Consider the following 22,342-nt stretch of genomic DNA (forward strand, 5'->3'; position numbering starts at 1 on the left):
TTTTGTGCCCGTCTGCATTTATTTACAACTTGAGGTATTGACCAATGGGATTGATGAATTTGACTCACAAACCATTTTTTTTTTACATGGACTACATTGCTTTTAGCATGTTGCCATATAAACTTTTCTAAAATGGTTTTGTATAGTCAGCTATGAACACAATGGTATGAAGGGACAAATCTTCATGGCTATAACCTCTTTAAAGTGGTCCTCGGCTTCGTGTAATACGTCCCAATCATACATAGTTAAAATACCCGGTGCCTCCTTTTTCATGGGACTGTTCCCGGTCCCCACTTAATTTCTATAAGATGGCTACCAACCTCTCGGCCTTCTCTTTGATGTGCACTGTGCTTTGATGGGCTGAGTTGCTGCTCTGCTCTTGGTCCATCCAAGAACATTCTGAGATGTTGGTGGCCATGTTACCAAAATGAAGACCTTGGGAATTGGAGGGAATTCACCAGGTTTGAACAAGAGGGTCATTTTATAGCGGACTTGTCGCTCCATGAAGTGTCGTCCACTTGTGTTTGTAGCATAACATTATCAAGGATGACGATGGCTTTACCCGTGTTTGTAGAATTTGTATGACATGGATAATGGGAAGTAAGATGATTCCACCTTCACAAGTATGAAGATTTAAGGGTCCAGCATATTAAGAAGTTCTTGTCTCTTTCAACATTACTAGTTTCCCCTAAACCCTCATTCACCCAGACTTTATTATCTGACCTATTATGAGCTGGAACTATTTCTTGCTACCCTTGTGCAAAGTGTGACTTCTCGTTATTATTATTATTATTATTATTATTATTATTATTGGATTGGTGACCTGTACATTCACATACATCTCTTCCCTGCCTGAGATATGATGACATTTTTCATGACCCCTTTTTGCCAAAATTGACAAATTGTCTAATATCTAAACTTATCGGTTGCATATATGTCTGCTGCATTGGAAGGCTGACTCCACCTTTAAAACTACATGGAAAGTTTGTCAGACATGTCAAGTCATTATATGGGCAAATCTAAAGTCCTTGATCCGACGAATTCAAGCCACGAAATATAAAGTCCTCATTTTATTTGTATTGTCTGACATTCAAGACCAGTTAGTGTTAAATGGTTGATTTTAGGTGGACTTGGCCTTTGAGCATTCGTCTCTACCTTACTAATATTTGCTGAGGTTACTTTACTGTTGCTGTTGGATTTGCGGCACTGCTCCAAGCCCAAACATGCCAATGTGTGTCTGGAGACTTTAAGACGTATCTTGGTACTTTGCGGCAAACAGTGATTATAGGCAATGCCAAGTAAAACAAAAACTAAGGCAATATAGATTCTTACAACACATAATATACATCTGTTGTGTTTGGAATATATATATACACACATATATATATATATATATATATATATATATATATATATATATATATATATATATCTATATATATATATATATATCATAGTTGGAGAAGAGTTTTGGTGGGTTGCTAAGATTAATATATTCACACTCCCAAGTTCTCTATAGGGAAATGTAGATGAAATGTAGCTTAAATATTTAACTATTACTAGGGTTGAGCCGATCATTTTTCATTCGAACCCGATCTCGATCCCAATGCAAGTCAATGGGATTTTTTAATTAATCGGAGATCGGATTTTAAAAGCAATCCTATTCACTATACAGCATGGAATCTAACAATTGAACGCTTTAATTGTTAGAATCCACGCTGTGTAGTGAATCACTAAAGTAGCCAGAGGATTTTTTTTTTTTTTTTTTTTTTTAAATCCTCTGGCTACTTAGTCCCCCCTGGTGTCCACTTACCTCCAGAGATGGCTGCTCCGGTGCCTTCCTTCTTCTTTGCTTCGCTGCCGCTCCACGCTGCTCCCTGCCCCCTCCCTGCCAGGTTAGGAGAGTGTGGGCGGGTTAGGAGAGTGTGGGCGGGTACTGGGAGGGGAGACGTCACTTCTCCCCGCCCTGTACCCACCCACACTCTCCTAAGCCACAAGCCCCGCCTACCTAGCGCTTTAAACACTAACCTGGGAGGCGGGGCAGCGAGGCAAGAAGAAGGAGGGCACTGGAGCAGTCATCTCTAGAGGGAAGTAGCTGCTAGAGATGTTTAGTTTAGCCTCCCATTCCAATGAATGGAGGCAGCCGGCGCGCAGGGGGTTAAGGCTGTGTGCCGGCTGCTTCCATTCAGTCCTATGGAACTGCAGCGGAGCCTTCACACTGAGTATACAGCGTATACTCAGTGTGAAGGCTAAGCAATGCATTGTGGGAAAAGATCACCGATCTCGATCTCACATAAAAAGATCGCGTTCGGAATTCCGATGGCGATCGTGAAATTTTCTCGATCGCCGATTGGAATCCGATCTTTTCCGAACACAATCGCTCAACCCTAACTATTACGTTTTAGACTTCGTTCACATATTGCAGATTTGATATGCAATTTGCATCAGTATTTTGACTGCAAAATCAGCATTGGACTAGAAAAATCTAATATTATAATTCTTTAATTTATATTTACCAGGGTTTAGGGGCCAGTGCTGGTTTTGGCTTCCAAATGCTAAAGAGTAATCAAACGTGCGCTGTGTGAAATGAGGAATATATATATATTATTTCTTTTTAATAAATTTTATTTTAAATATTTTGTTGAATAGAGAAATTGTTCATCAGACTTCACGTTTCCTTCTGCCACATTGTATCTAGTTGGAGTTGCAGTGCCTTCTTTGAAATCAGCTACTTGCTTCATATTTAATTATGCAAAAACCAATGGCTTGCATAGTACATTGGTTACACATGGTCATTGCATGTGTATATTGATCGGTCAGATCAAGCTTTGCAAATCTATAAAGAGTAAAGCATCAATTCCATGCTGTTTTAATTGAATCAGACACACTTTGAGTATCATTTGCTTTCTAGTAATTACCTGTAATTTTGTGCAATCCTTGACTGACTTGCTTTGCTTCCTTTCCCGCCTCCACCAATGTTTGCTTCTGTTGACTTGCATCACCCTGCCAGAAATCCCCCAGCTCACTGATCTAAAGTTTGTCGATGTAACTGACACCAGCATTGACCTGAGGTGGACTCCCATTAACGCCACCACCATTATTGGCTACCGAATCACGGTGGTTGCTGCTGGAGAGTCTGTCCCCATCTACGAAGAATTTGTGCACCCCTCAGAGGGGTATTACAAGGTTTCAGGACTGGAGCCCGGCATTGACTATGAGATCAGCGTGATAACTCTGATTAATGGAGGAGAGAGCGCCCCGACCACAATCGTGCAACAAACCGGTGATTGTACACTCCTTGCAAATTTGCAGGGGCAAAGCTCTATGTGCTCACCAGCGGGACAGGGGCAGAAATATGGGTTATCCACTTAGTGCTGGGCTTAAGTGATGGGGAAAATGTCTTAACAGTATGGCACATGCACTTTATAATGCTGTCTTGGCCGGAAAAAAAAAAACAGTAATTCGTCTTTCTCTTGGTGTTATCCAGTATGTGACCTGGCTGAATTCATGTCAGAGTGCCAGAATATTGAACTCTTACTATAACCTCAATCTTATTGAATGGGCCGTCTATGCTGGTGATCCACCTAGAGCTTTGTCCGCCTTCTGCAGTGCATGAAACTGATAGAGCTTGCTGTGGCTTGGGTTTTGGTTCGATCTGCTGGAATAATTTTAGGCTGTCTGGTTTTCCACTTAAAATGACATTTTACAGTAAGGTGTACGCTATATAAAAATTTACTTTCTATCCGGTTCCATTTATTGATTAAATAAAAATGAATAGTCTCTTGTTAGAGTAGAAACCCTTTTATAGGCTAGATCCTAGCTAATATATTAAAACTGAGATAATCTTAACTTTAGGTGAAGGAAAGCACAGCTAAGCCCCTGAATTAAAGAGGACATTTCATGGTTTGGGCACAGGCAGTTTTATATACGGCTGAAAAGTCGACAGTGCACTGAATTCAGAGCACTGTCGGCTTTCCCGATCTGTGCCCCGGGTAAAGTGCTATCGGATCCCGGTACCGTAGCTCTTCACAGTCAGAAGGGCGTTCCTGACAGTCTATCAGGAACGTCCTTCTCCACAGCAGCGCCTATCATGCTGTACAGTGTGAGCGGGGAGGAACGCCCCCTCCCCTCCTGATAATACTCGTCTATGGGCGAGCTGTGTGAGCAGAGGGAGGGGGGTAAAGGTCTGCTATGAAAAATAGTGTTTTGAACATGGACATCACTGACATTAAAGTAAATTATAAATGGGCTTTGATTGCCGCTTTTACAATAGCTTAAAATCGGGGCTCCCCTCGATCTAAAATTAATGACATATTTTAAATCATAAATAAACAAGTCAAACCTCTTTTGATTTTATGGCAGCATTTTTATCATTTTAATAGGTTTTTTTTGTAATAATATACTTTTAACAACTTTTGTCTCCTTTCTGTGAAATCTTGCAGTTCTTTGTTCCTTCCCTTGCTTCTCTATTGAGATCTGTACACACTATACAGTGTACAGGCTTTTGTGTAATGCAGGTAAAATAAGGGTAGAGGGGTCTGTACAAAAAGGGCAGTCTAAGGGTTAGTTCACACTGGGAGCGGAAGCGAGGATTTTGGCACCGAGAGTGACGCGGGGAGCCGCATCACTCTTGGGTCAAAACCCGCCTCCCACGACTGTCATGGCTTCCCCCTCCGGAGCAGGCTCAAATGAATGGGCCGACTCCAGAGGTTGCTGCCGCAAGGCGGACGCCGCGGCTCAACCAGCCGAGGAATCCGCCGGAAGAAAGGGCAGTCCGCTTCTTTTCTCCATGAGCGGCAACATGCGGCAAAGTAGCCTGGCGGTCTACATAGACCAACATTGTGAGGGGGCGGATTATGACGTTGATTTCGCACCATAATCTGCCCCCTCTATGCCCTTGTGAACTAGCCCTATGGCTTAGAAACCTGCGTCTGGTGTCATATGAAAGAGGAAATTCTCCTTTACTGTGATTCTTGTTGCCGTTCACCTATGTTATGATGTGATGCGACCTCTGGAAATAGTACAGGTAGACTTGAACTGTAGTGTTATATGAAATGAGAATTGTCTATTTCATATGACGTCAGAAGCATGTGTCTGTTTTATATACAAACTCGTATAACTATTTAATAATTTATTTTTTCCCTGCATTAAACAGAAGCCCATGCACAGTGCACTATGAGAAACAGGACAGAGCGCTCAATAGAGAAGCGAGGGGACAGAATTAATATATGCTGAAATTTTTTTTGAAAGTTTAGTTATTCTTTAAGGATAGGCTATTGTTTCTAATAACTTGCATAACCCCTTTTAATAACGGGATAAAAATGGGTTTTATATTAAATACATTATTAGTACTGGGCACCATGTATTCTATTCCATTATAGCAGATTACTAATGGACTAAGTAGACCCTTAAAAACCCAAAACACACAATTTATCTCAAAACCTTTATTACAAAAAAGTATTAATATAACACTACTATAATATGTTAGTTATAAGACTGTTAGTATGTTCGGGTCTGTGTGCGTGTATTCGTGTTGAATGTGCATGGATATACTTAGTAATCTCTGTCTCATTGTTGCACATTTCTAGCCGTGCCACCCCCAACGCACTTGCGCTTCACCAATACTGGCCCTGACACAATGCGCGTCACTTGGGCTCCTCCCACATCCATCGAACTGTCCAGTTTCCTCGTGCGCTTCTTTCCCGTGAAGAAACCTGATGATGTCACTGAGCTGACCATTTCCCCATCTGACAGTATGGTTGTCCTAACAAGTAAGATTTCATCTTGGGCAAAGTTTCAAATTGCTAAATTGTAAGATTTAACCAAGTATACGAACGTATAAAGGTCTTAATATAATGGCCAGAGAAACTAGTTGGTCTACATTGGCTAATGCAAAGTGCATGGTGGAGGAATAGTTGTTACTACCATTGTTCCTTCCCTATTTGGCAGTACGCCCCTTCCTTCACTGGGCGCTGTAGTGCCGATCCTTCATAATCTGTTGACCAATAAGACTTTACTCCTTGGTCAGCTGACTGGCAGCAATTTATGGCAATTATCTGCAACGATCGTTCCTAGGAGCACTTGTTTCCGATACTTGCCGCTTATTATTGGCCTGCCTAATAGGACACACATTTATCTTTCGCTGCCATTATTTTACTTTAGCAAGAGCCTTTACACAATATTTTGTGAAAACAAATAGTATGGGGTTAAAGGGATTCTACCAGTAAAACATTTTCTTTGTGGATAAGACGTCGGAATAGCTTTTAGAAAGGCTATTCATCTCTTACCTTTAGACGTGATCGCCGCCACGCCATTCCTTAGAAATATCGTTTTTTTTACCAGTATGCAAATGAGTTCTCCCGCAGCGATGAGGGCGTCCCCACCGCTGCCAGAGAAGTGTCTCCAAGCGCCGCCGCCTTCTTCGTCCGCCGTGTCATGTTCAAAGTCTTCTTCTGGCGCAGGCTCGTAACCGAGCAGAGCAGACTGCGCAGGCGCACAGGCCATGGGAAAATGGCCACTAACTATACTGTGCAAGGGGCCATTTTCCCGTGACCTGTGCGCCTGCGCAGTCTGCTCTGCTAGAAGTTACGAGCCTGCGCTGTAAGAAGACTTTGAACATGACGTGGCGGTTGAAGAAGGAGGCGGCGCTTGGAGACCTTTCTCTGGCAGCGGGGGGGACGCCCTCATCGCTGCCAGAGAACTAATTTGCATACCAGTAAAAACCAGTATTTCTGAGGAATGGCGCGGCGGAGACCGGTAAGAGACGAATAGCGTTTCTAAAGCTATTCCGACGTCTTATCCACAAAAAATAAAGTTTTAATGGTAGAATCCCTTTAAATTCCAGTATTTGCTCAGGGTTAATTCCTTCAAGTACCTTCTTGAATTCCAATTTTTAACTTTTTTTTTGTTGCTCTCTTTGAAGACCTGCTGCCGTTTACGGAGTACCGGGTCAACGTTCACTCTGTTTATGAAGAAAGAGAGAGCACTGAACTTACCGGAGTGCACCGAACAAGTAAGTATTCTCAATCTATTATAGTTAAGCCTGTACATACACATGGGATGCCTATTACTTATTGGCAGCTGGTACTGGATGGCCAATAGAAGGATCGCAATACTGGGATATGGTTTTAGAATTGGCTGCAGTAAAATAATGGATCTTTACTTAAATTCCCATCCACTTACTGTAAGAACGGCTTTCATGTGGTAACATCTGTAGTCAGTCTCATACCAGACTGTTCATCTCTGAGGTTTCCAACCAATAGAATGGACCTGCAGCGGATGCAGACTCGTGTTTGAGCATTTCACTCCCGGGAGCCTTAGATTCCTGCATCTCAACCAGAAGTCCGGAGAGATTAAACTCTATCTACTTTGTATTTGTTTATGGAGAAAGATTCCAGACTGTGGGTCTTCACTTGAATACTGTTCAGACATTCCTGTGCATTACAAAAACGTCACCATTCACCTAAAAAACCAAACAAAATGAAGATTATTTTCTGAAGTGCCCCGATTTATGGTAAACCAGGCATAAGAACGATATATGATAAAACATGCTTGGGGAAAATCTGTATGTAATGCAGACTCTAAAAGCCGTGGCAAGTTTATTATTGCTATGGATTCCATTTTTGTTTAGGGTAATTTGCAAGTGGATCTGATTTTTGTCAATGCTCTAAAAAAAAAAACCAAAAAAAAAAAACCAGTATATGGCAAATCTAACATGCAAACGGAGCCTTTAAATTGCAATAATACTTGGAGGATCTCTACAAATCCACAGGAACTAAATGGAAGCAGTTCCATAACTTTACATGTGTATGGATAACTGTATAGTGAATTGCTGACCTAATTTATTAACTATATACCGTATATACTCGAGTATAAGCCGAATTTTTCAACCCAGTTTTTGTGCTGAAAAAGCCCCCCTTGGCTTATACTTAAGTCAGGAATAAAAAATAAAATATATATAACTTTTTTTATTTTATTTTAGGAGGGGGGGGGTCTATGACCAGCCACAATATCAATGTATAGAATCTCCCATAAAATAGTGCAAAAAAATAAATAAATAAATAAAATGAAAATGTTCTAAATCCCTCCTTTCCCTAGAATACATATAAAAGTAGAAAATTACTATGAAACACAAACACATTAGGTATCCCTGTGTCTGAGTGCGCCCGGTCTACTGAATATAGGGGATCTGCAGTGCTCCTGTTCTCTCGGGAAGGGGTTAATAGGAGCACTGCAGATACCCTATATACAGCCAGACTGAATTCCAAGTGGGGGAAGAAAAATCCCAGTCCTCAAGCTCAGGGAAGGGGCAGACAGACAACCAAAACACCCCCTCCCCCAGCACCAGCACCTACTGCACCCAAAAACTCTGACCACTTTAATTTTTGAAGTTTTCCAGTAGCTGCTGCATTTCCCCCCCTCGGCTTATACTGGAGTCAATAAGTTTTCCCAGTTTTTTTGTAGTAAAATTAGGGGCCTCGGCTTATATTCGGGTCAGCTTATACTCGAGTATATACGGTAATTTGCAAATGGATCTGATTTTGTCAATTCACTGCTCTAAAAAAAAATCTAGCGGATCTACCGACAGTATATGGCAAATCTAACCTGCAAAGGGAGCCTTTAAATTGCAGTACTACTTTGGAGGATCTCTACAAATCCACAGTAACCAAATGGAAGCAGTTCCATAACTTTACATGCGTATGGATAACTGTATAGTGAATTACTTATCTAATTTATTAACTATTTATTTATTTTGAGGAATATTTATTCATTTAGTAATTCTTGCCTTTGCACTCTTCACGTAGCTTTGGACTCCCCAACTGGAATTGACTTTTCCGAAATCACTACCAACTCCTTTACTGTGCACTGGATCGCTCCCCGTGCAACCATCACTGGATATAAAGTCCGCTACCAACTGGAGAGCGGAGCCGGCCGTCCAAGAGAAGAGAGAATCCCACCATCTCGCAACTCTATCACTCTTACTAATCTCATTCCTGGCTCAGAATATGTCGTGAGCATCATCGCCATCAGCGGTCCTCAGGAGAGCTTTCCTCTCGTAGGACAACAAGCTACCGGTACGGGGTTGGATTTTTGTAATCCAAACATTTGATTCATATAAATTTGATTATTTTATCTGTGTTTCCTTTCCTTCCCTAAAGTGTGCATTTTATTTTTAGTTTCTGATATTCCAACTGATGTCAAAGCAACATCTTCCTCCCCCAATGCGATCACCGTTACCTGGGATGCACCAGCTGTCAATGTGCGTTACTATAGAATTACGGCTTCTGAGATCGGTAAGAGACTTTTTAGGCTTTTTTGGTGTATTTATATTGTTAAAATATTACAAAAATGTACTTAATTTTTTCGGTTTTGGGAATACAGGAGGTGAGGGTCCAGTTACGGAGCTTACAGTACCTGGAATTTCCACCAGTGCAACTATCAACAACCTGAAACCCGGAGCAAGTTACACAATTACTGTATATGCCGTCACTGGCCGAGGAGACAGTCCTGCCACCAGCAAACCCGTCACGATTACCTATGGGACAGGTATAGTTGGTTTAACCAAATATGCAAATTAAAATGATAATCTGATAGATCTTGTTGTGGGTGAGTGGAGCACCTACAAGCCATAAGGGCTTTTAAACTAAGGGGTCTGTGTTTAATAACAGGTGTGGAACAACCCACAGAGATGAAAGTCACCGAGGTCCAGGATGAAAGCATTCACGTACGATGGACACCATCCCCAGGCCCTGTCACTGGGTATAGAGTCACTAGTGTGCCCAAAAGTGGTCAGGGTGAGACCATTTCACAAGTTGTTCCTGCAGGTAAGATTTTGTGGTCAAGGTAAATGGAATTATTTCTAATATTATGGGATCCCCTTTAGTCAGTGCTCATATACCAAGACAGAACTCATTTAGTAGGAAGAAAACAGTCTAGTGCCACCTATAGGAGTGTTACCCAGTTCCTCTATACTGGCTGGATCCCTGGAAAGAGAATTGGAGTGATAGCAAGATTGTTCTGGTGAGCTGTTGCACAGACAAGCCTAGCTTTATTGAAACTCTTTGAAAAGATTTTCATATTAAAGGGGTTTTCTAGGCTAAAAATATTGGTTATGCCACCATTATCAGACTGGTGGTGTTCTAATACCCAACACCCCCCGAGATTATCTATTTTCAGCAGCTGATGCAGAGAATGGAGCAGGAGGCAGGCAGCACTGTTCTGTGTAGTGGCCACTCCAGGTACTGCAGATTGGCTCCTGTTCATTATACATCGCTGTCTGCTTCCTGCTCCATTATGTATATGAGAACAGGTAATTGAGGGTGGCGCCGAGTGTCAGACCCACACCAGTATCCGTATCTATATATAATTATCGCCCCCAATTTAACTTTTTGGAGCAAAGGTCTCTATAGTATAAAGTCACTGACTTTCTATGGAAAACATGAGCCTGATGATGATGATGATGATGATTTTTTTTTTTTTTTTTCTGTACTAACCATACACTGTTTTTCACAGACCAAACTGAGATGACCATTGTGGGGCTTCAACCAACTGTTGAGTATGTGGTCAGCGTATATGCCCAGGGTGCAAATGGAGAGAGCCAGCCCATTGTGGAAACAGCCGTCACCAGTGCGTATCACCATGCAGTGTTTTTATTATATTTCCCACATTGTCAATGACTGGTTTGTGATCTTAGGATTCGTTGCGTAACTATTTTTTTCCTTAGCTGACTCTTGGAAGGATTGTTCCTTGTGCCCAGACTGTAAAAACAATAACTAGATTTAAGACCTTCTCGGACAACCACATTTCGGACTGACATGGTCGGCAAACTTGTAACAATAATTCCGAAGCCCAAATTCTTGGCCTAATGGACGTTGCTTTATAGAAACTAATTTTTGCCAATCAGACTGTGATCTTGACCACTAATAGCTTTTAGTATTAATGTGATGGTACAAATTCTACATTGGGCTTTTGCAATGAATTTAAATCTTCTTTTTAATGTGGTTTTCAAGACCAAAATCAAGTTTTCATACTGATCACAAGTATTGTGATGGGATCCAACACATGGAACCCTCCACTGTGTGGGTTCCGATGGATAGGCCACCGGTATGAAATCTCGATTTGAGTTCAGAAAACCAATTTGAATCCTCATTTGGATAACTGTTGCTTTAGTCATGCTGCCAGCTGACAGACATGTGCTAGCTTGGCAACTATTAAAACCGGTTTTGCAGCAATGCATATCTGGCGGCTATAATCTGCATCTGCTCCTCTAATGATTTTGTAATAAAGCTTTAGCTTTTCATATACGAGGTAACTGTTCGATACAGATGCACGCTCTGCCAGGTGTGTATATGTTCTGAATAGAAGGAGAGAAGAGTGATTCTACCAGACGCCTATGGGGGCTTATCTTAGGCCTAGTTCATACGGGGTTCCGCGTGAACTCATTCCGTCGCGGCTTTCCGCTCCAGATTAGGCCCAAATGAATGGGCCTAGCATGGAGGGAGGTGTCGCAAGGCGGACACCGGGGCGGAATCCGCCTGAAGAGAGGGCAGATCGCTTCTTCTTTCCGCGGGCGGGAACAAACCGTTAGCAGAAAAAAGAATGCAGCGGTCTACATAGACCTCTATTGTGAGGGGGTGAATTCCGTGTCAAAATCCACCCCCTCTTTCCCCGTGTGAACTAGCCCTTAGAGGGCAAAAGCATTAATTGTATTGAAATCAAGCATGCCATACACAGTCAGGAGGCCCCATACACACTAGATCATTGTCCAGCATTGACCAAATCTATAAACTTGGCCAATGTACAGCTGATGTGTATGGCCACCTTAAGTCTGGTATGATAGAAACATAGATAACCTTTTAAGAGGGTACGTTCATGTACTGGCAGGCATGAGTAGTGCACACTGAATAAAACCCAGGGTAATTAAATTTTTAGCAGAAAATAATCCCATCCCCCTTCTATACGGCATTATTAATCAGATTTTTAGCCTCTTTAAGATGCTGCTTTTATATGTATAGCAGAATTGCAACCTTCGGTGAAGATATTGCATTCTGCTTTATTTCCTGCTGCTTTTCTTCTGCTGCTTGTCTTTGCCGCTAACCGCTTTTATGATCAATTTGCCTGACAGACGTTGACAAGCCCAAGGGACTGACATTCCCAGAAGTAGGAGTTGATTCAATTAGATTGAATTGGGAAGTCCCTGAAGGGCAGGTTACTGGTTACCGAGTGACCTACTCAAGCCCTGAGGATGGAGTCAGAGAGTTGTTTCCCGCACCAGAGTCTGACGATGACACTGCAGAGCTGCACGGTCTCAGGCCGGGCACAGAGTACACCGTGAGCATCGTGGCATTGCACGATGACATGGAGAGCAAGCCCCTCATTGGAGTCCAGAATACAGGTATCTGGACGCATGGCATGTTCCTTGTGTCCTTTTCCTCTTGTCAGTCCCCTTCCACCCCCCTGCACTAAAGCCATTTATTTGGTGATGTCCAGTTGTCTTTACCACTTTCCGTATCTGTTTCATATCCATTTCCTGTTTGTGAGGGTGTCTGTATTTTTCGGAGCTAAAATGACATTCAATGCAACTGCGATGGTGAGACTAAGTGTCAAAGCGGGCACCAATAATATAGCTCAGCATTGAAGGTCTATGTAATCCGTGTATATGTGGGTGGTTGGGGGGTGATTCGTATTATTCTTGAATGTTGCACTGCATGATGTTTATGCATGGTGTTTGTCTTGTTTTTTTAAATTTTGATCCTGTACTTACCATTTGGTATGTCTTGCAGCAATTCCCGCGCCAACAAATCTTCAGTTCTCTCAGGTGACACCAACTGGGCTCACTATTAGCTGGCATGCACCTAACGTCCAACTTACCGGGTACCTTGTGCGTGTGAATCCTAAAGATAAAACCGGGCCCATGAAAGAGGTGGAACTACCAGCGAGCACAACTGTCACCTCCATTACTGGACTCATGGTGGGTGAGAATTGATAGCAACGAAATCTCATGATTTGTCATATATATTTGCATTTTTAACCCCTATCCCAAATGAAGAAATAAAAAAAAAAAAAAAGCTTTAGTAGTGACTGTAAAATTTCTTCAACAGGTTGCTACCAAGTATGAAGTCCATGTCTATGCTGTCAAGAATGGACTTACAAGTCTGCCACTTCAAGGAACAATTTCTACCCTTGAAAGTAAGTATCCAAGCACTAAAACCAACACTCTGTTCTCTTGGTTCCATCAAGGCAGCGGAAAGATGTCTCCTTATGTCACTTACCGCATGGTGTTTTAATTCACATCTTCATATCTGTTCTTAGATGTCAGTCCACCTCGTCGTCCACGTGTTACAGACGTTACAGAAACCACAGTAACTCTTACCTGGCGCACCAAGACCGAAACCATCACTGGCTTCCTGATGGAAGCCGTGCCGCATGGAGGTCAGACTCCTATTCAGAGGGTGATCAAGCCTGATGTGAGAACCTACACCATGACAGGTAATCTCTCACTCGTGATCAATAATCGGTTGTTGGTGTGGGATATGGCGGGACTAATGTATATACTGTATATAGTGATGTCTCACAAGTGTCCTTTATATTCTAGGACTGCAGCCTGGAACAGATTACAAGATCTACATTTACACTGTAAATGACAACGCCCGTAGTTCTCCCGTCAGTTTAGATGCATCAACAGGTAACCGTCTAGTAGAAGTACGGCCTTCTACTGATGTATACATGGCACTCATTGGCTTCCTCTCGCCAGATTTCTTTTACCCTACAAACTTTTCGATAACTTTACACTGTAATTTTACAGCCGTGGACAGTCCTTCCAATCTGCGCTTCCTGACCAGCACACCCAACTCTCTCTTATTCTCCTGGCAACCTCCTCGCTCTCGTATTACAGGATACATAGTTAGGTATGAGAGAGTAGGTGGCGTACCTAAGGATCTTCCTCGCCTTCCAGCGTCAAGCACTGAGGCCACCATTACTAGTGAGTACCACTGCTTAAGGGTAAAACTGTCCTTATGTTGTTGGTTTAGTACAAGGTCCTCCAACTTCTGCTGCAACGTCCCATTCGAAGTATCACCTTTTGTAGTGGATGGATCTGCAGTATGAAGACCCTACCGACTACATTTATTGTAATTTCATGGCATTTCTCTCTTTTTAGATTTGGAGCCTGGTGTAGAATACACAGTCTATGTCATCGCAGTAAAGAATAACCAGAAGAGCGAGCCTCTTAGTGGCCGGAAGAAGACAGGTATTGTAACATAGATTTATTTTTCAGTGTTTTGGACCGTTGACGCTCCTTCCCCTTCTGGACCTGTCCCGAAAGTAGCATAGTGTACAATTTTGGAATAAGCCATTACTCTTGTCTTATTCTATGTAGCCTGCTGTTGCTTAATATAATTTGACAAACAAAAATCTTTTTTTAAGCAGCTTGCACGTCCACATTGCACATAATATAATGGGATTTATGGGCTATCCAGGGTGGAATACTCTACGGTTTTATTTAGCTTTGTGTTGCTTCAGTCCAGGCAGTAGATGTCTGCATCATGGATTTGTAGGCCTCAAATCTGTCATGTTGCTTCCACTCTAACCAGTTGGTACACATTGTCTCATGCCACCTTCTACACTTGACCGCCACTATTTTTGAGAAAATGGAGACCATCCTACTCCAAAATTTATATTTCATTGGTATTTCCCATTGTACAGATCAATGGAGATCCTTATGTGACAAGGCTGCGTGTTCATGTTCTCATGCACTACAATGGGATCGGTACAGAAGAGTTCCGGTCCAGAGACTTTAAATGGGGTGCCTGTAGTAATCTATCTGCCCAAATGCCACCTCTACTGAGGAGAGGTGGCATTTGGGCAGATTTGCAGTCATGTCCTGGGGCATCTGCTGTGTCTGAACCAGCCTAATGGAGATGGAAGCACCTTTAGATAATAGCTTGGAGTGCATTGCTATTCGCTGCTCCTAGTTATATTTATTTTGCCCGTTGCGCTGATCAGCTTTAAGGCATAATCTGTGGGGTGTTGGTAACCAGATCCATTGTAATTCTGCTTAAAATGATAGGTAAATGGCACTGAGAAAAAAAATCTTGTTTTTGTTAGGAATGTATAATGTAAAGTGTAACCGGCACGTCACATTGTTTCTATAAATCCATACAGTATATACATTTTTTGCAGGAGTTTTAAACCTTTTTGTAATAGACTTTACTAGGGAATGTTGGGAACTTTTATCAAACTGTCTGTGAATGAACGTTGCTAAGAAAAATCCATCCTCCGCATGTACCGTAGTCATTCAGGGTTACATGCAGAGGCTCCTTGGCCTGCCTAGTCTTTCCCAGCAAGACAATTTTTTTTTTTTTTTTATGGCCCGGTGGGGGCAGGAAGGGGTGTGGTTGGGGGCAAGGTTAAGCATGGGGTGTAGTAAAGCACCTCCGGTATCGGCATTGCATACCGGAAGTAACTCATGCGTTCCACAGTGGAACACATGGCAGAGAGATGCATAGAGAACTGAGGCAGTGGTATGATTAAGACATCAAAGGATGTCAAGGGGGATAGTGGAGGCAGGAAGGAAGTGTAAAACAGAAGAAGTTGCCAAAGTTTGGTAGGCGAGTGCAGGGTGGCGCCAAGACCCGCTGCATGTCCTGCATAGTACTAGAATCCCGGACATACAGCGGGTCCCGGCTCAACCCCGCACTTTGCTCAACTTATCCCAATGAGCAACAACCAAGCTGCTGACTCCTCGCTGCCAGTACGCGGACCGGTGCAACATGCCCCGCGGCCTGGTACTGGTACGCGGACCGGTGGTTGGGAACCACTGCTCTATGGACTAAATGACCGCCAGGGAGATGGAAGAGAACTTTGCTTTTAGTGGTCAGGGCTGGAGGCCCATGTAGCATAAATACTGCGGATTTGCAAAAAAACGCTGCGTTCTACAGTCCCTGCAAAGTGGAAGGGATTCTATCGAATTCCACCCACACATTGCAGAAAAATATGCACAGTGGACATGCTGCGATTTCCAAAAACGTTGCATTTTTAGAAATCATAGCATGTCTATTATACCTAGAAAAACACCGGCGATTTCCCTGTTGGTATAACTGAAGCAGAAAGTCTGTAGAGGAAACCTTCGTGAAACCTTTGTGGAAAGCAATCTGAGAAAAACGGAAGCCGTTTTTCCTACAGCACTTTTTTACCTTGGCCCGCTAAATGCGATCTTCGCCTAAAACTGGGAGAAATTTTAGTTTTGAGGTAAAAAGGGACCAATGTTGGCAGGGAGAGGAGAGGCCATATGTAACCGTAGGCCGTATTCACCATGTACAATATGTATTGAAGATGGATTTTTCTTAGCACTGCTAAAGGTAAATTTCAGAGGCAGTTTTTCAATAAACAGAACAAAATTCCCTAATTTCCTACATGTAATAAAAATAAGTGACCATTACACTTGCCTTACACACTGGTTTTCAGAACCAGACTAGATGGTAAATTTTGCTGAATCAAAGTTGTGAATTTTTTTGAATTTTAACCCCTTTTTCCACACATTACATCTCTACCATTTGCAGCAGATCCCAAATGAATCCGTTTTATTCTCTGTGTCTATACGACCATCTGTACGATTCAGTAGGCAGCATGCTCTATGGTGTGCTTTATAAACGCCATATTCTTCATAGAATGAAGCTGATTGTATCTGTATCTGAAGCATTGGGCAGATCTATGGTAATACCACTACTACAGTACTGACATAAATCCTTACACAAGTTCTGTTTCGTGACTGTAAGCGTGAATAAGGTCTTGAGCGAATTTCTCTTGCAATTCAACAAATAATTTCTGTAATTTATTTAAGATGAATGATCCATGTATAAAGGAGAAATATTCTTTTCCATGGGTGCATTGTCTTTGTGGCATGTGAATTAATATTTCTCCTATGTACTTGGATTCGCCGATGGATTTAATGAGTTTCCGGTTTTTCTCGGTACTGTGTCTGCTACACGCAGTAATACCGCCAATCCATGCTGCCGCCTGCTTTCACTAATGCTTTGCTTTTATTGCTCTTAACGCTTTTTTCGGTCAGATGAGCTCCCTGTACTGGTTACCCTCCCTCACCCCGGCCAAGGCCCCGAAATTCTCGACGTACCCTCCGAAGCAGAGAAAACTCCTTTTGTTGCACAAACACTTGACAATGGTAACGGTATCCAACTTCCAGGCTCTGTAGGACCCTCCAGTTTTCCTCATGAAGGACAAGTCATTGAGGAACATGGCTTTAGAAGTCCTGTTGCACCCACCACTGCTTCCCCTGTAAGACCAGGGCAATATACACCAGATCGGTTCCCAGAAATAGACAGGTTCCATATCAGCAGAGGAGACTACGATGGGCCCTATCCTCATGGCTTCACACCTCAGATCAATGATACTGGAGTACAGGAGGTGTCATCACAGACCACAATTTCATGGAGACCTCTTCTGGAGACCACAGAATATGTCATTTCGTGTCAACCTGTGGGAGAGGATGAAGCGCCTGTTGAGGTAAATTTGGTTACATTTCTACGTATACACTTAATTTAGTTGATTATAAATGTGAAATGGGGACCTTTACATTTGTAAATCTTTTTACAGTTTAGAGTTCCTGGAACATCCACCAGTGCCAGACTAAATGGTCTCACCCGTGGCGTCACCTACAATATAATTGTGGAGGCACTTAAGGGACTGAATCGCCACAAAGTCTTGGAGGAACTTGTGACAGTCAGTAACTCCAGTAAGAGCCAAATGTTTTGTTGGAACTCCCATTTTATTTTATTTTTTTTGCTACTTTGTAAATATTTTTGTAATCTACTTTATTAACCTATATAACTTCCTTTTTAATAGAAAACAGTCTTTCTGGCAATGCTTAGTGTTGCTAACGGGAACTTTACTCGTTCTGTACACCTATACCAAAGAAGCATTTACCAAAGAGTGGATAGTCCTTTCAAATGGCTGTATCTCTGTTTTTATACCAACTAGAAAAATTAATCTTTGCAACATATGAAAGCAGAGAATATTTTCAAGGGATATAGAACCAGTGATGCAGACACTTTGATAAATGCTTCGGTTCTGCATATTCGCAATACACGTGCATGTACATACTTTTCCTATCAACATCTCTGTTCCTAGGGAGAATGTTACAACCTGTTTTCTATTTAAAAAGAAGTTGGATAGGTTAATAAAGAATATTACAAACATGTTCACTAGAGATGAGCGAACAGTAAAATGTTCGATAGTCGTTTTGAGTGGCCCCTCATTATTCGACTACTCGAATCGAATATCGAACCCTGTTATAGTCTATGGGAGGAAAATGCTCGTTTCAGGGATAGGCAACATTCGATCAAATTATACTTACCAAGTCCACGAGTGATGGTCGGGCTGGATCCTCCGAGAAGTCTTCTCCGTGCAGCGTCCCTGCGGCATCTTCCGGCTCTGAATTCACTCTGCCAGCCATCGGGCCTGGGCAGAGCCGACTGCGCATGCCCGCACTACAAGCGGACATGCGCAGTCGGCTCTGCCCAGGCCCGATGCCTGGCAGAGTGAATTCAGAGCCGGAAGACGCCGCGGGGAAGCTGCACGGAGAAGACTTCTAAAGGTAGGAGAAGAACCAGCGTTGATTGGCCGACTGTATAGCATTCGGCCAATCAATGCTGGTTCTGCATTGAACTTTTCCATTCGAATAGTGAGTGGTACTCGATCGAGTACGAGTATTTCGAATACTGTAGTATTCGATCGAATACCTACTCGATCGAGTACTACTCGCTCGTCTCTAATGTTCACCCAACACACCTGACACAATAGCAAATAAATGTATGGTTTCCATATAGCATTAACCTGCACAAGAACTAAACTTTGTAAATATCTGTATGATTCCTCTTGCACAGGTCCTAAGTTACCTCCTGTATTTTATAGCCCAGGGTTGTATTCCCAATTCTGCTAGCGGTATCCAAAAAACAACTCAACCATTTGTTATATATGTAAAATAGTACGGAAGACTGGCAAATCCTCTGTGTCCATTAGTTCAGTTGTTTCCTTATTTATTGTACTGTTTCTACAGATGTCCCTGATGGCGCCCTGCAACCTGTTGAGGATACCTGTTATGATACATTCACTGGATCACAATATGCAGTTGGACAGGAGTGGGAACGTATGTCGGAGTCTGGATTCAAACTCTGGTGCAAGTGTCTGGGTTATGGAAGTGGACACTTCAGATGTGACTCCTCCAGTGAGTATATGTTACATGGTTTGAAGATCAGTGGCTGTTTGACACTCTTGGTTTTATTCACTTACAACCAGATCAACAAATCGCCATTCTCAATTGTTTCGACATAGACACTGAGACTGTGTAGTCCTTATACATCAGTCAAGGAGTTTGTAAGAACACAAATGTTTCCTTGATGGGACTTGACCCACCACAACTACGCCTTCTACTATTGTATAGTATGACTATTTGGTGGCACCGTAGTCCTCCATCACAAACTTGTATCTGATTGTGAAAAGGGAACACCCATTAAATTGTCCATTCTGTACACAAGCAGACCCTTCACATTTTATTTATAAGTCTCTTTTTTTTGTGATTCTCAGAATGGTGCCATGACAATGGAGTCAACCACAGGATTGGTGAAAAGTGGGACCGGCGTGGAGAGAATGGACAGATGATGAGCTGTACTTGTCTTGGAAATGGAAAGGGAGAGTTCAAGTGCGAACCTCGTAAGTAGAAGGGAGTATTCACATGGCCATGAAAGATGCCACTAAAGATTTACATCACAAACCTCAAAATGGGAGTGTGGTGGGTGGGTGGGATAGTTGACCCCGCCAGATTTGTGATCATTTGCGTGTTTGCTTTTTACAGATGAAGCCACTTGCTATGATGATGGGAAAATGTATAATGTTGGTGAGCAATGGCAGAAGGAATACCTGGGAGCCATCTGCTCCTGTACATGCTATGGAGGACAACAGGTACACACTGTGACTACTCTCATATATGGCGCTATGTTCTGATGCATGACCAGGCATACGCCTTTATAGCGTTTTTAACATCTATATAGCTAAGAAAAAGAGAGGAGTTCCAAATGTCTTCTGTTATTTCTATTATTTTATCAATCCTACTTGTTTTAACAGGGATGGCGCTGCGATAACTGCAGAAGACCAGGTGCTGCCGCTTCCCCCGATACCACAGGGCACACTGTTTCCCAGTACACACAAAAATATCAGCAGAACTATGTAAGTATTATTGATGGTGTGTAACTGACTTGCATAAGTTGTATGTATTGTAGGGAGTTTAGAGGTTGTCCTGTTTCCCCACTGGTCCAGCAGTGTGACCCTGTATCTGCCCTCCAGTCTTATCGGCTGCATCAGCTGGGACATTGCCAACTGAATGAAGAACAGATAGGCCATTTTCATAAACTGTAGTTTGTTATTGGCACCTTTTAGTTGATGAAGCTGAACTATTTGAGATCTAGAAGTAATCCATTTGCTTGGCTCTCCAGTAGATGGTTTGTAACAAGGTACCAGGACTCACATTGCTTAAAGGGATTCTACCATTAAAATCTATTTTTTTTTCTTGTTGACACATAGGAATAGCCTTAAAGGCTATTCTTCTCCTACCTTTAGATGTCTTCACCAGGCCGCCATTCAGTATAAATCCCGGTTTTCGTCGGTATGCAAATGAGTTCTCTCGCAGCACTGGGGGGTCCCCCAATGCTGCAAGAAAACTCTCCATCTTCTTCAGGAACGGTCTCTTCACGCATCTTCTTCCGGCACTGGCGGTCAAACTTCTAGGCCTCAGACAGAGCCAACTGCGCATGTCCACAGGCCACAAGAAAATGGCCGCTTACTTACTGTAAGGAACCGCAGACTTATAGGAGAAAGTAAATACTGAAGCAATAATCCAGAAGTATCTAAGACTTGGCAGGAGAGCCAACAGGGTCCACTTTAATATTAAAGCCTTGTCCATTGATAAATCATTAAAATGAACCTTCATTTTGGATGATCGGGCAGCTGCCGGACCCCACTCACCTACAAATCTAACCTGGTGGTCCTGTTTGACATTCACCTACAATCTCTTGGCTTAGAATTTTGCAAGATCATCAAACAAGTCTATATGAAGTATATATTTTCAGAGTGGTTTTTTTTATATATAGTATATTAAAAAAAAAAAAATTATAAAATTTTTTTTTTATATATAATATAAAAATATATATATAAAAATATATAATATAATTTAAAAAAAAAAATAAAAAACACATTGCCTTTTCTGATTCCTTCTTTCCATTTTGCAGAATTTGAACTGTCCCATCGAATGCTTCCTTCCACTGGGCTTGCAAGCAGACACACAACATTCCGAGCAGACCAAGAACTAAGACTTGATACAAGAACCTAAAGTGCATTCTAGCTGACCTGCTGGAGCAGCAGTGCGGGGTGGGGGAAGATGGCCGCCTCCTGACTGGCAGATAACACAAATGCTTCACAATCCATCTGAAGTACTTCCGTGCCATTCAGTATTCAATGATTGTAATTTTGTTTTATTTTGCTTACGTTGATCTGGGAAACCAAAGGGAAATGGCTGTTTGTAATACTGAGCAGTATTGCCATTGTGGATCCTTTTAGGAAGAATCCTGTGTGAGGGCCTTTGTTTGGTCCATGTAACCCTGCAGCGTATTGAGTTTCATGGGCTTCAGGGTGGATTGATGTCAATGGGTAAATAAGAAGGCTGCGAGCCAAGGGGACCAATTCTGCTTTTTTTTGTTTTTTAATATTACCAATGCAGCGCCAACTGGCTGCTTCTGACACTGACGTCTTTTACTGTATGCACAATCTTAATTCCTTTCTCCGCACAATCCTTACTAATACCTGACCTTCCTTCAGTGTTATTTATCAATGTCTGCTGCATCTTCAGAGGATTCCTTCTACTTAACAATGGAAAGTAATTCTGAAAACTAGAAGTGATGGCAAACGAATCTGATGTAATTATGGTTGGTGATTTTTATTTTTTTTATACTGTATGTGCCAAAGCTTTTACTACTGTGGAAAGATGACTCTTCTTTTAATAAAAAGGTCTTAAAAATAAGCGTGTTCCCTTACTTCACTATGAGGCGTGTACACACGTGGGCAATATTGTTGGCAGCCATTGTTTAATGAAAGAAAAACCCCACAATGGTCATAGAAGTAACTTGAATCTGACAAAAGTAATAATAAAAATTCTATGAAAATGAAAAAAGTCAGACATTAGTTTTTGCTTCAACAGAATAAAAAAAATAAATAAAACTCATGAAACAGGCCAGGACAGAAATGATGGGTTCCCGTGACTTAAAGGGGCTCTATCAGC

At 42.1% G+C, this 22,342-nt stretch overlaps 1 protein-coding gene across 5 annotated transcripts in view; it reads left to right on the forward strand.

Moving 5' to 3' along the window:
• FN1 (fibronectin 1) overlaps nucleotides 1-22,084 on the forward strand; it is a 48,448-nt gene extending 26,364 nt beyond the window's left edge. The window contains exons 25-46 of one of the 5 annotated variants that reach the window (XM_075283964.1): nucleotides 3,011-3,283; nucleotides 5,589-5,771; nucleotides 6,923-7,012; nucleotides 8,805-9,074; nucleotides 9,177-9,293; nucleotides 9,382-9,546; nucleotides 9,669-9,824; nucleotides 10,513-10,626; nucleotides 12,125-12,394; nucleotides 12,783-12,970; nucleotides 13,101-13,188; nucleotides 13,312-13,488; nucleotides 13,595-13,684; nucleotides 13,805-13,981; nucleotides 14,159-14,248; nucleotides 17,069-17,520; nucleotides 17,611-17,749; nucleotides 19,073-19,240; nucleotides 19,600-19,725; nucleotides 19,868-19,974; nucleotides 20,137-20,238; nucleotides 21,297-22,084. In XM_075283964.1, the coding sequence (XP_075140065.1) occupies nucleotides 3,011-3,283; nucleotides 5,589-5,771; nucleotides 6,923-7,012; nucleotides 8,805-9,074; nucleotides 9,177-9,293; nucleotides 9,382-9,546; nucleotides 9,669-9,824; nucleotides 10,513-10,626; nucleotides 12,125-12,394; nucleotides 12,783-12,970; nucleotides 13,101-13,188; nucleotides 13,312-13,488; nucleotides 13,595-13,684; nucleotides 13,805-13,981; nucleotides 14,159-14,248; nucleotides 17,069-17,520; nucleotides 17,611-17,749; nucleotides 19,073-19,240; nucleotides 19,600-19,725; nucleotides 19,868-19,974; nucleotides 20,137-20,238; nucleotides 21,297-21,377 (3,623 nt within the window). In that variant the 3' untranslated portion in view covers nucleotides 21,378-22,084. The remainder of the gene's footprint in view (nucleotides 1-3,010; nucleotides 3,284-5,588; nucleotides 5,772-6,922; nucleotides 7,013-8,804; nucleotides 9,075-9,176; nucleotides 9,294-9,381; nucleotides 9,547-9,668; nucleotides 9,825-10,512; nucleotides 10,627-12,124; nucleotides 12,395-12,782; nucleotides 12,971-13,100; nucleotides 13,189-13,311; nucleotides 13,489-13,594; nucleotides 13,685-13,804; nucleotides 13,982-14,158; nucleotides 14,249-17,068; nucleotides 17,521-17,610; nucleotides 17,750-19,072; nucleotides 19,241-19,599; nucleotides 19,726-19,867; nucleotides 19,975-20,136; nucleotides 20,239-21,296) is intronic. The other 4 variants (XM_075283965.1, XM_075283966.1, XM_075283967.1 and 1 more) reach the window with 4 other exon arrangements.
• The last annotated feature ends 258 nt before the right edge of the window (nucleotides 22,085-22,342 follow it).

Source organism: Leptodactylus fuscus, chromosome 8 (assembly GCF_031893055.1).
Source record: "Leptodactylus fuscus isolate aLepFus1 chromosome 8, aLepFus1.hap2, whole genome shotgun sequence".
In the NCBI taxonomy this organism is placed as follows: Eukaryota; Metazoa; Chordata; class Amphibia; order Anura; family Leptodactylidae; genus Leptodactylus; species Leptodactylus fuscus.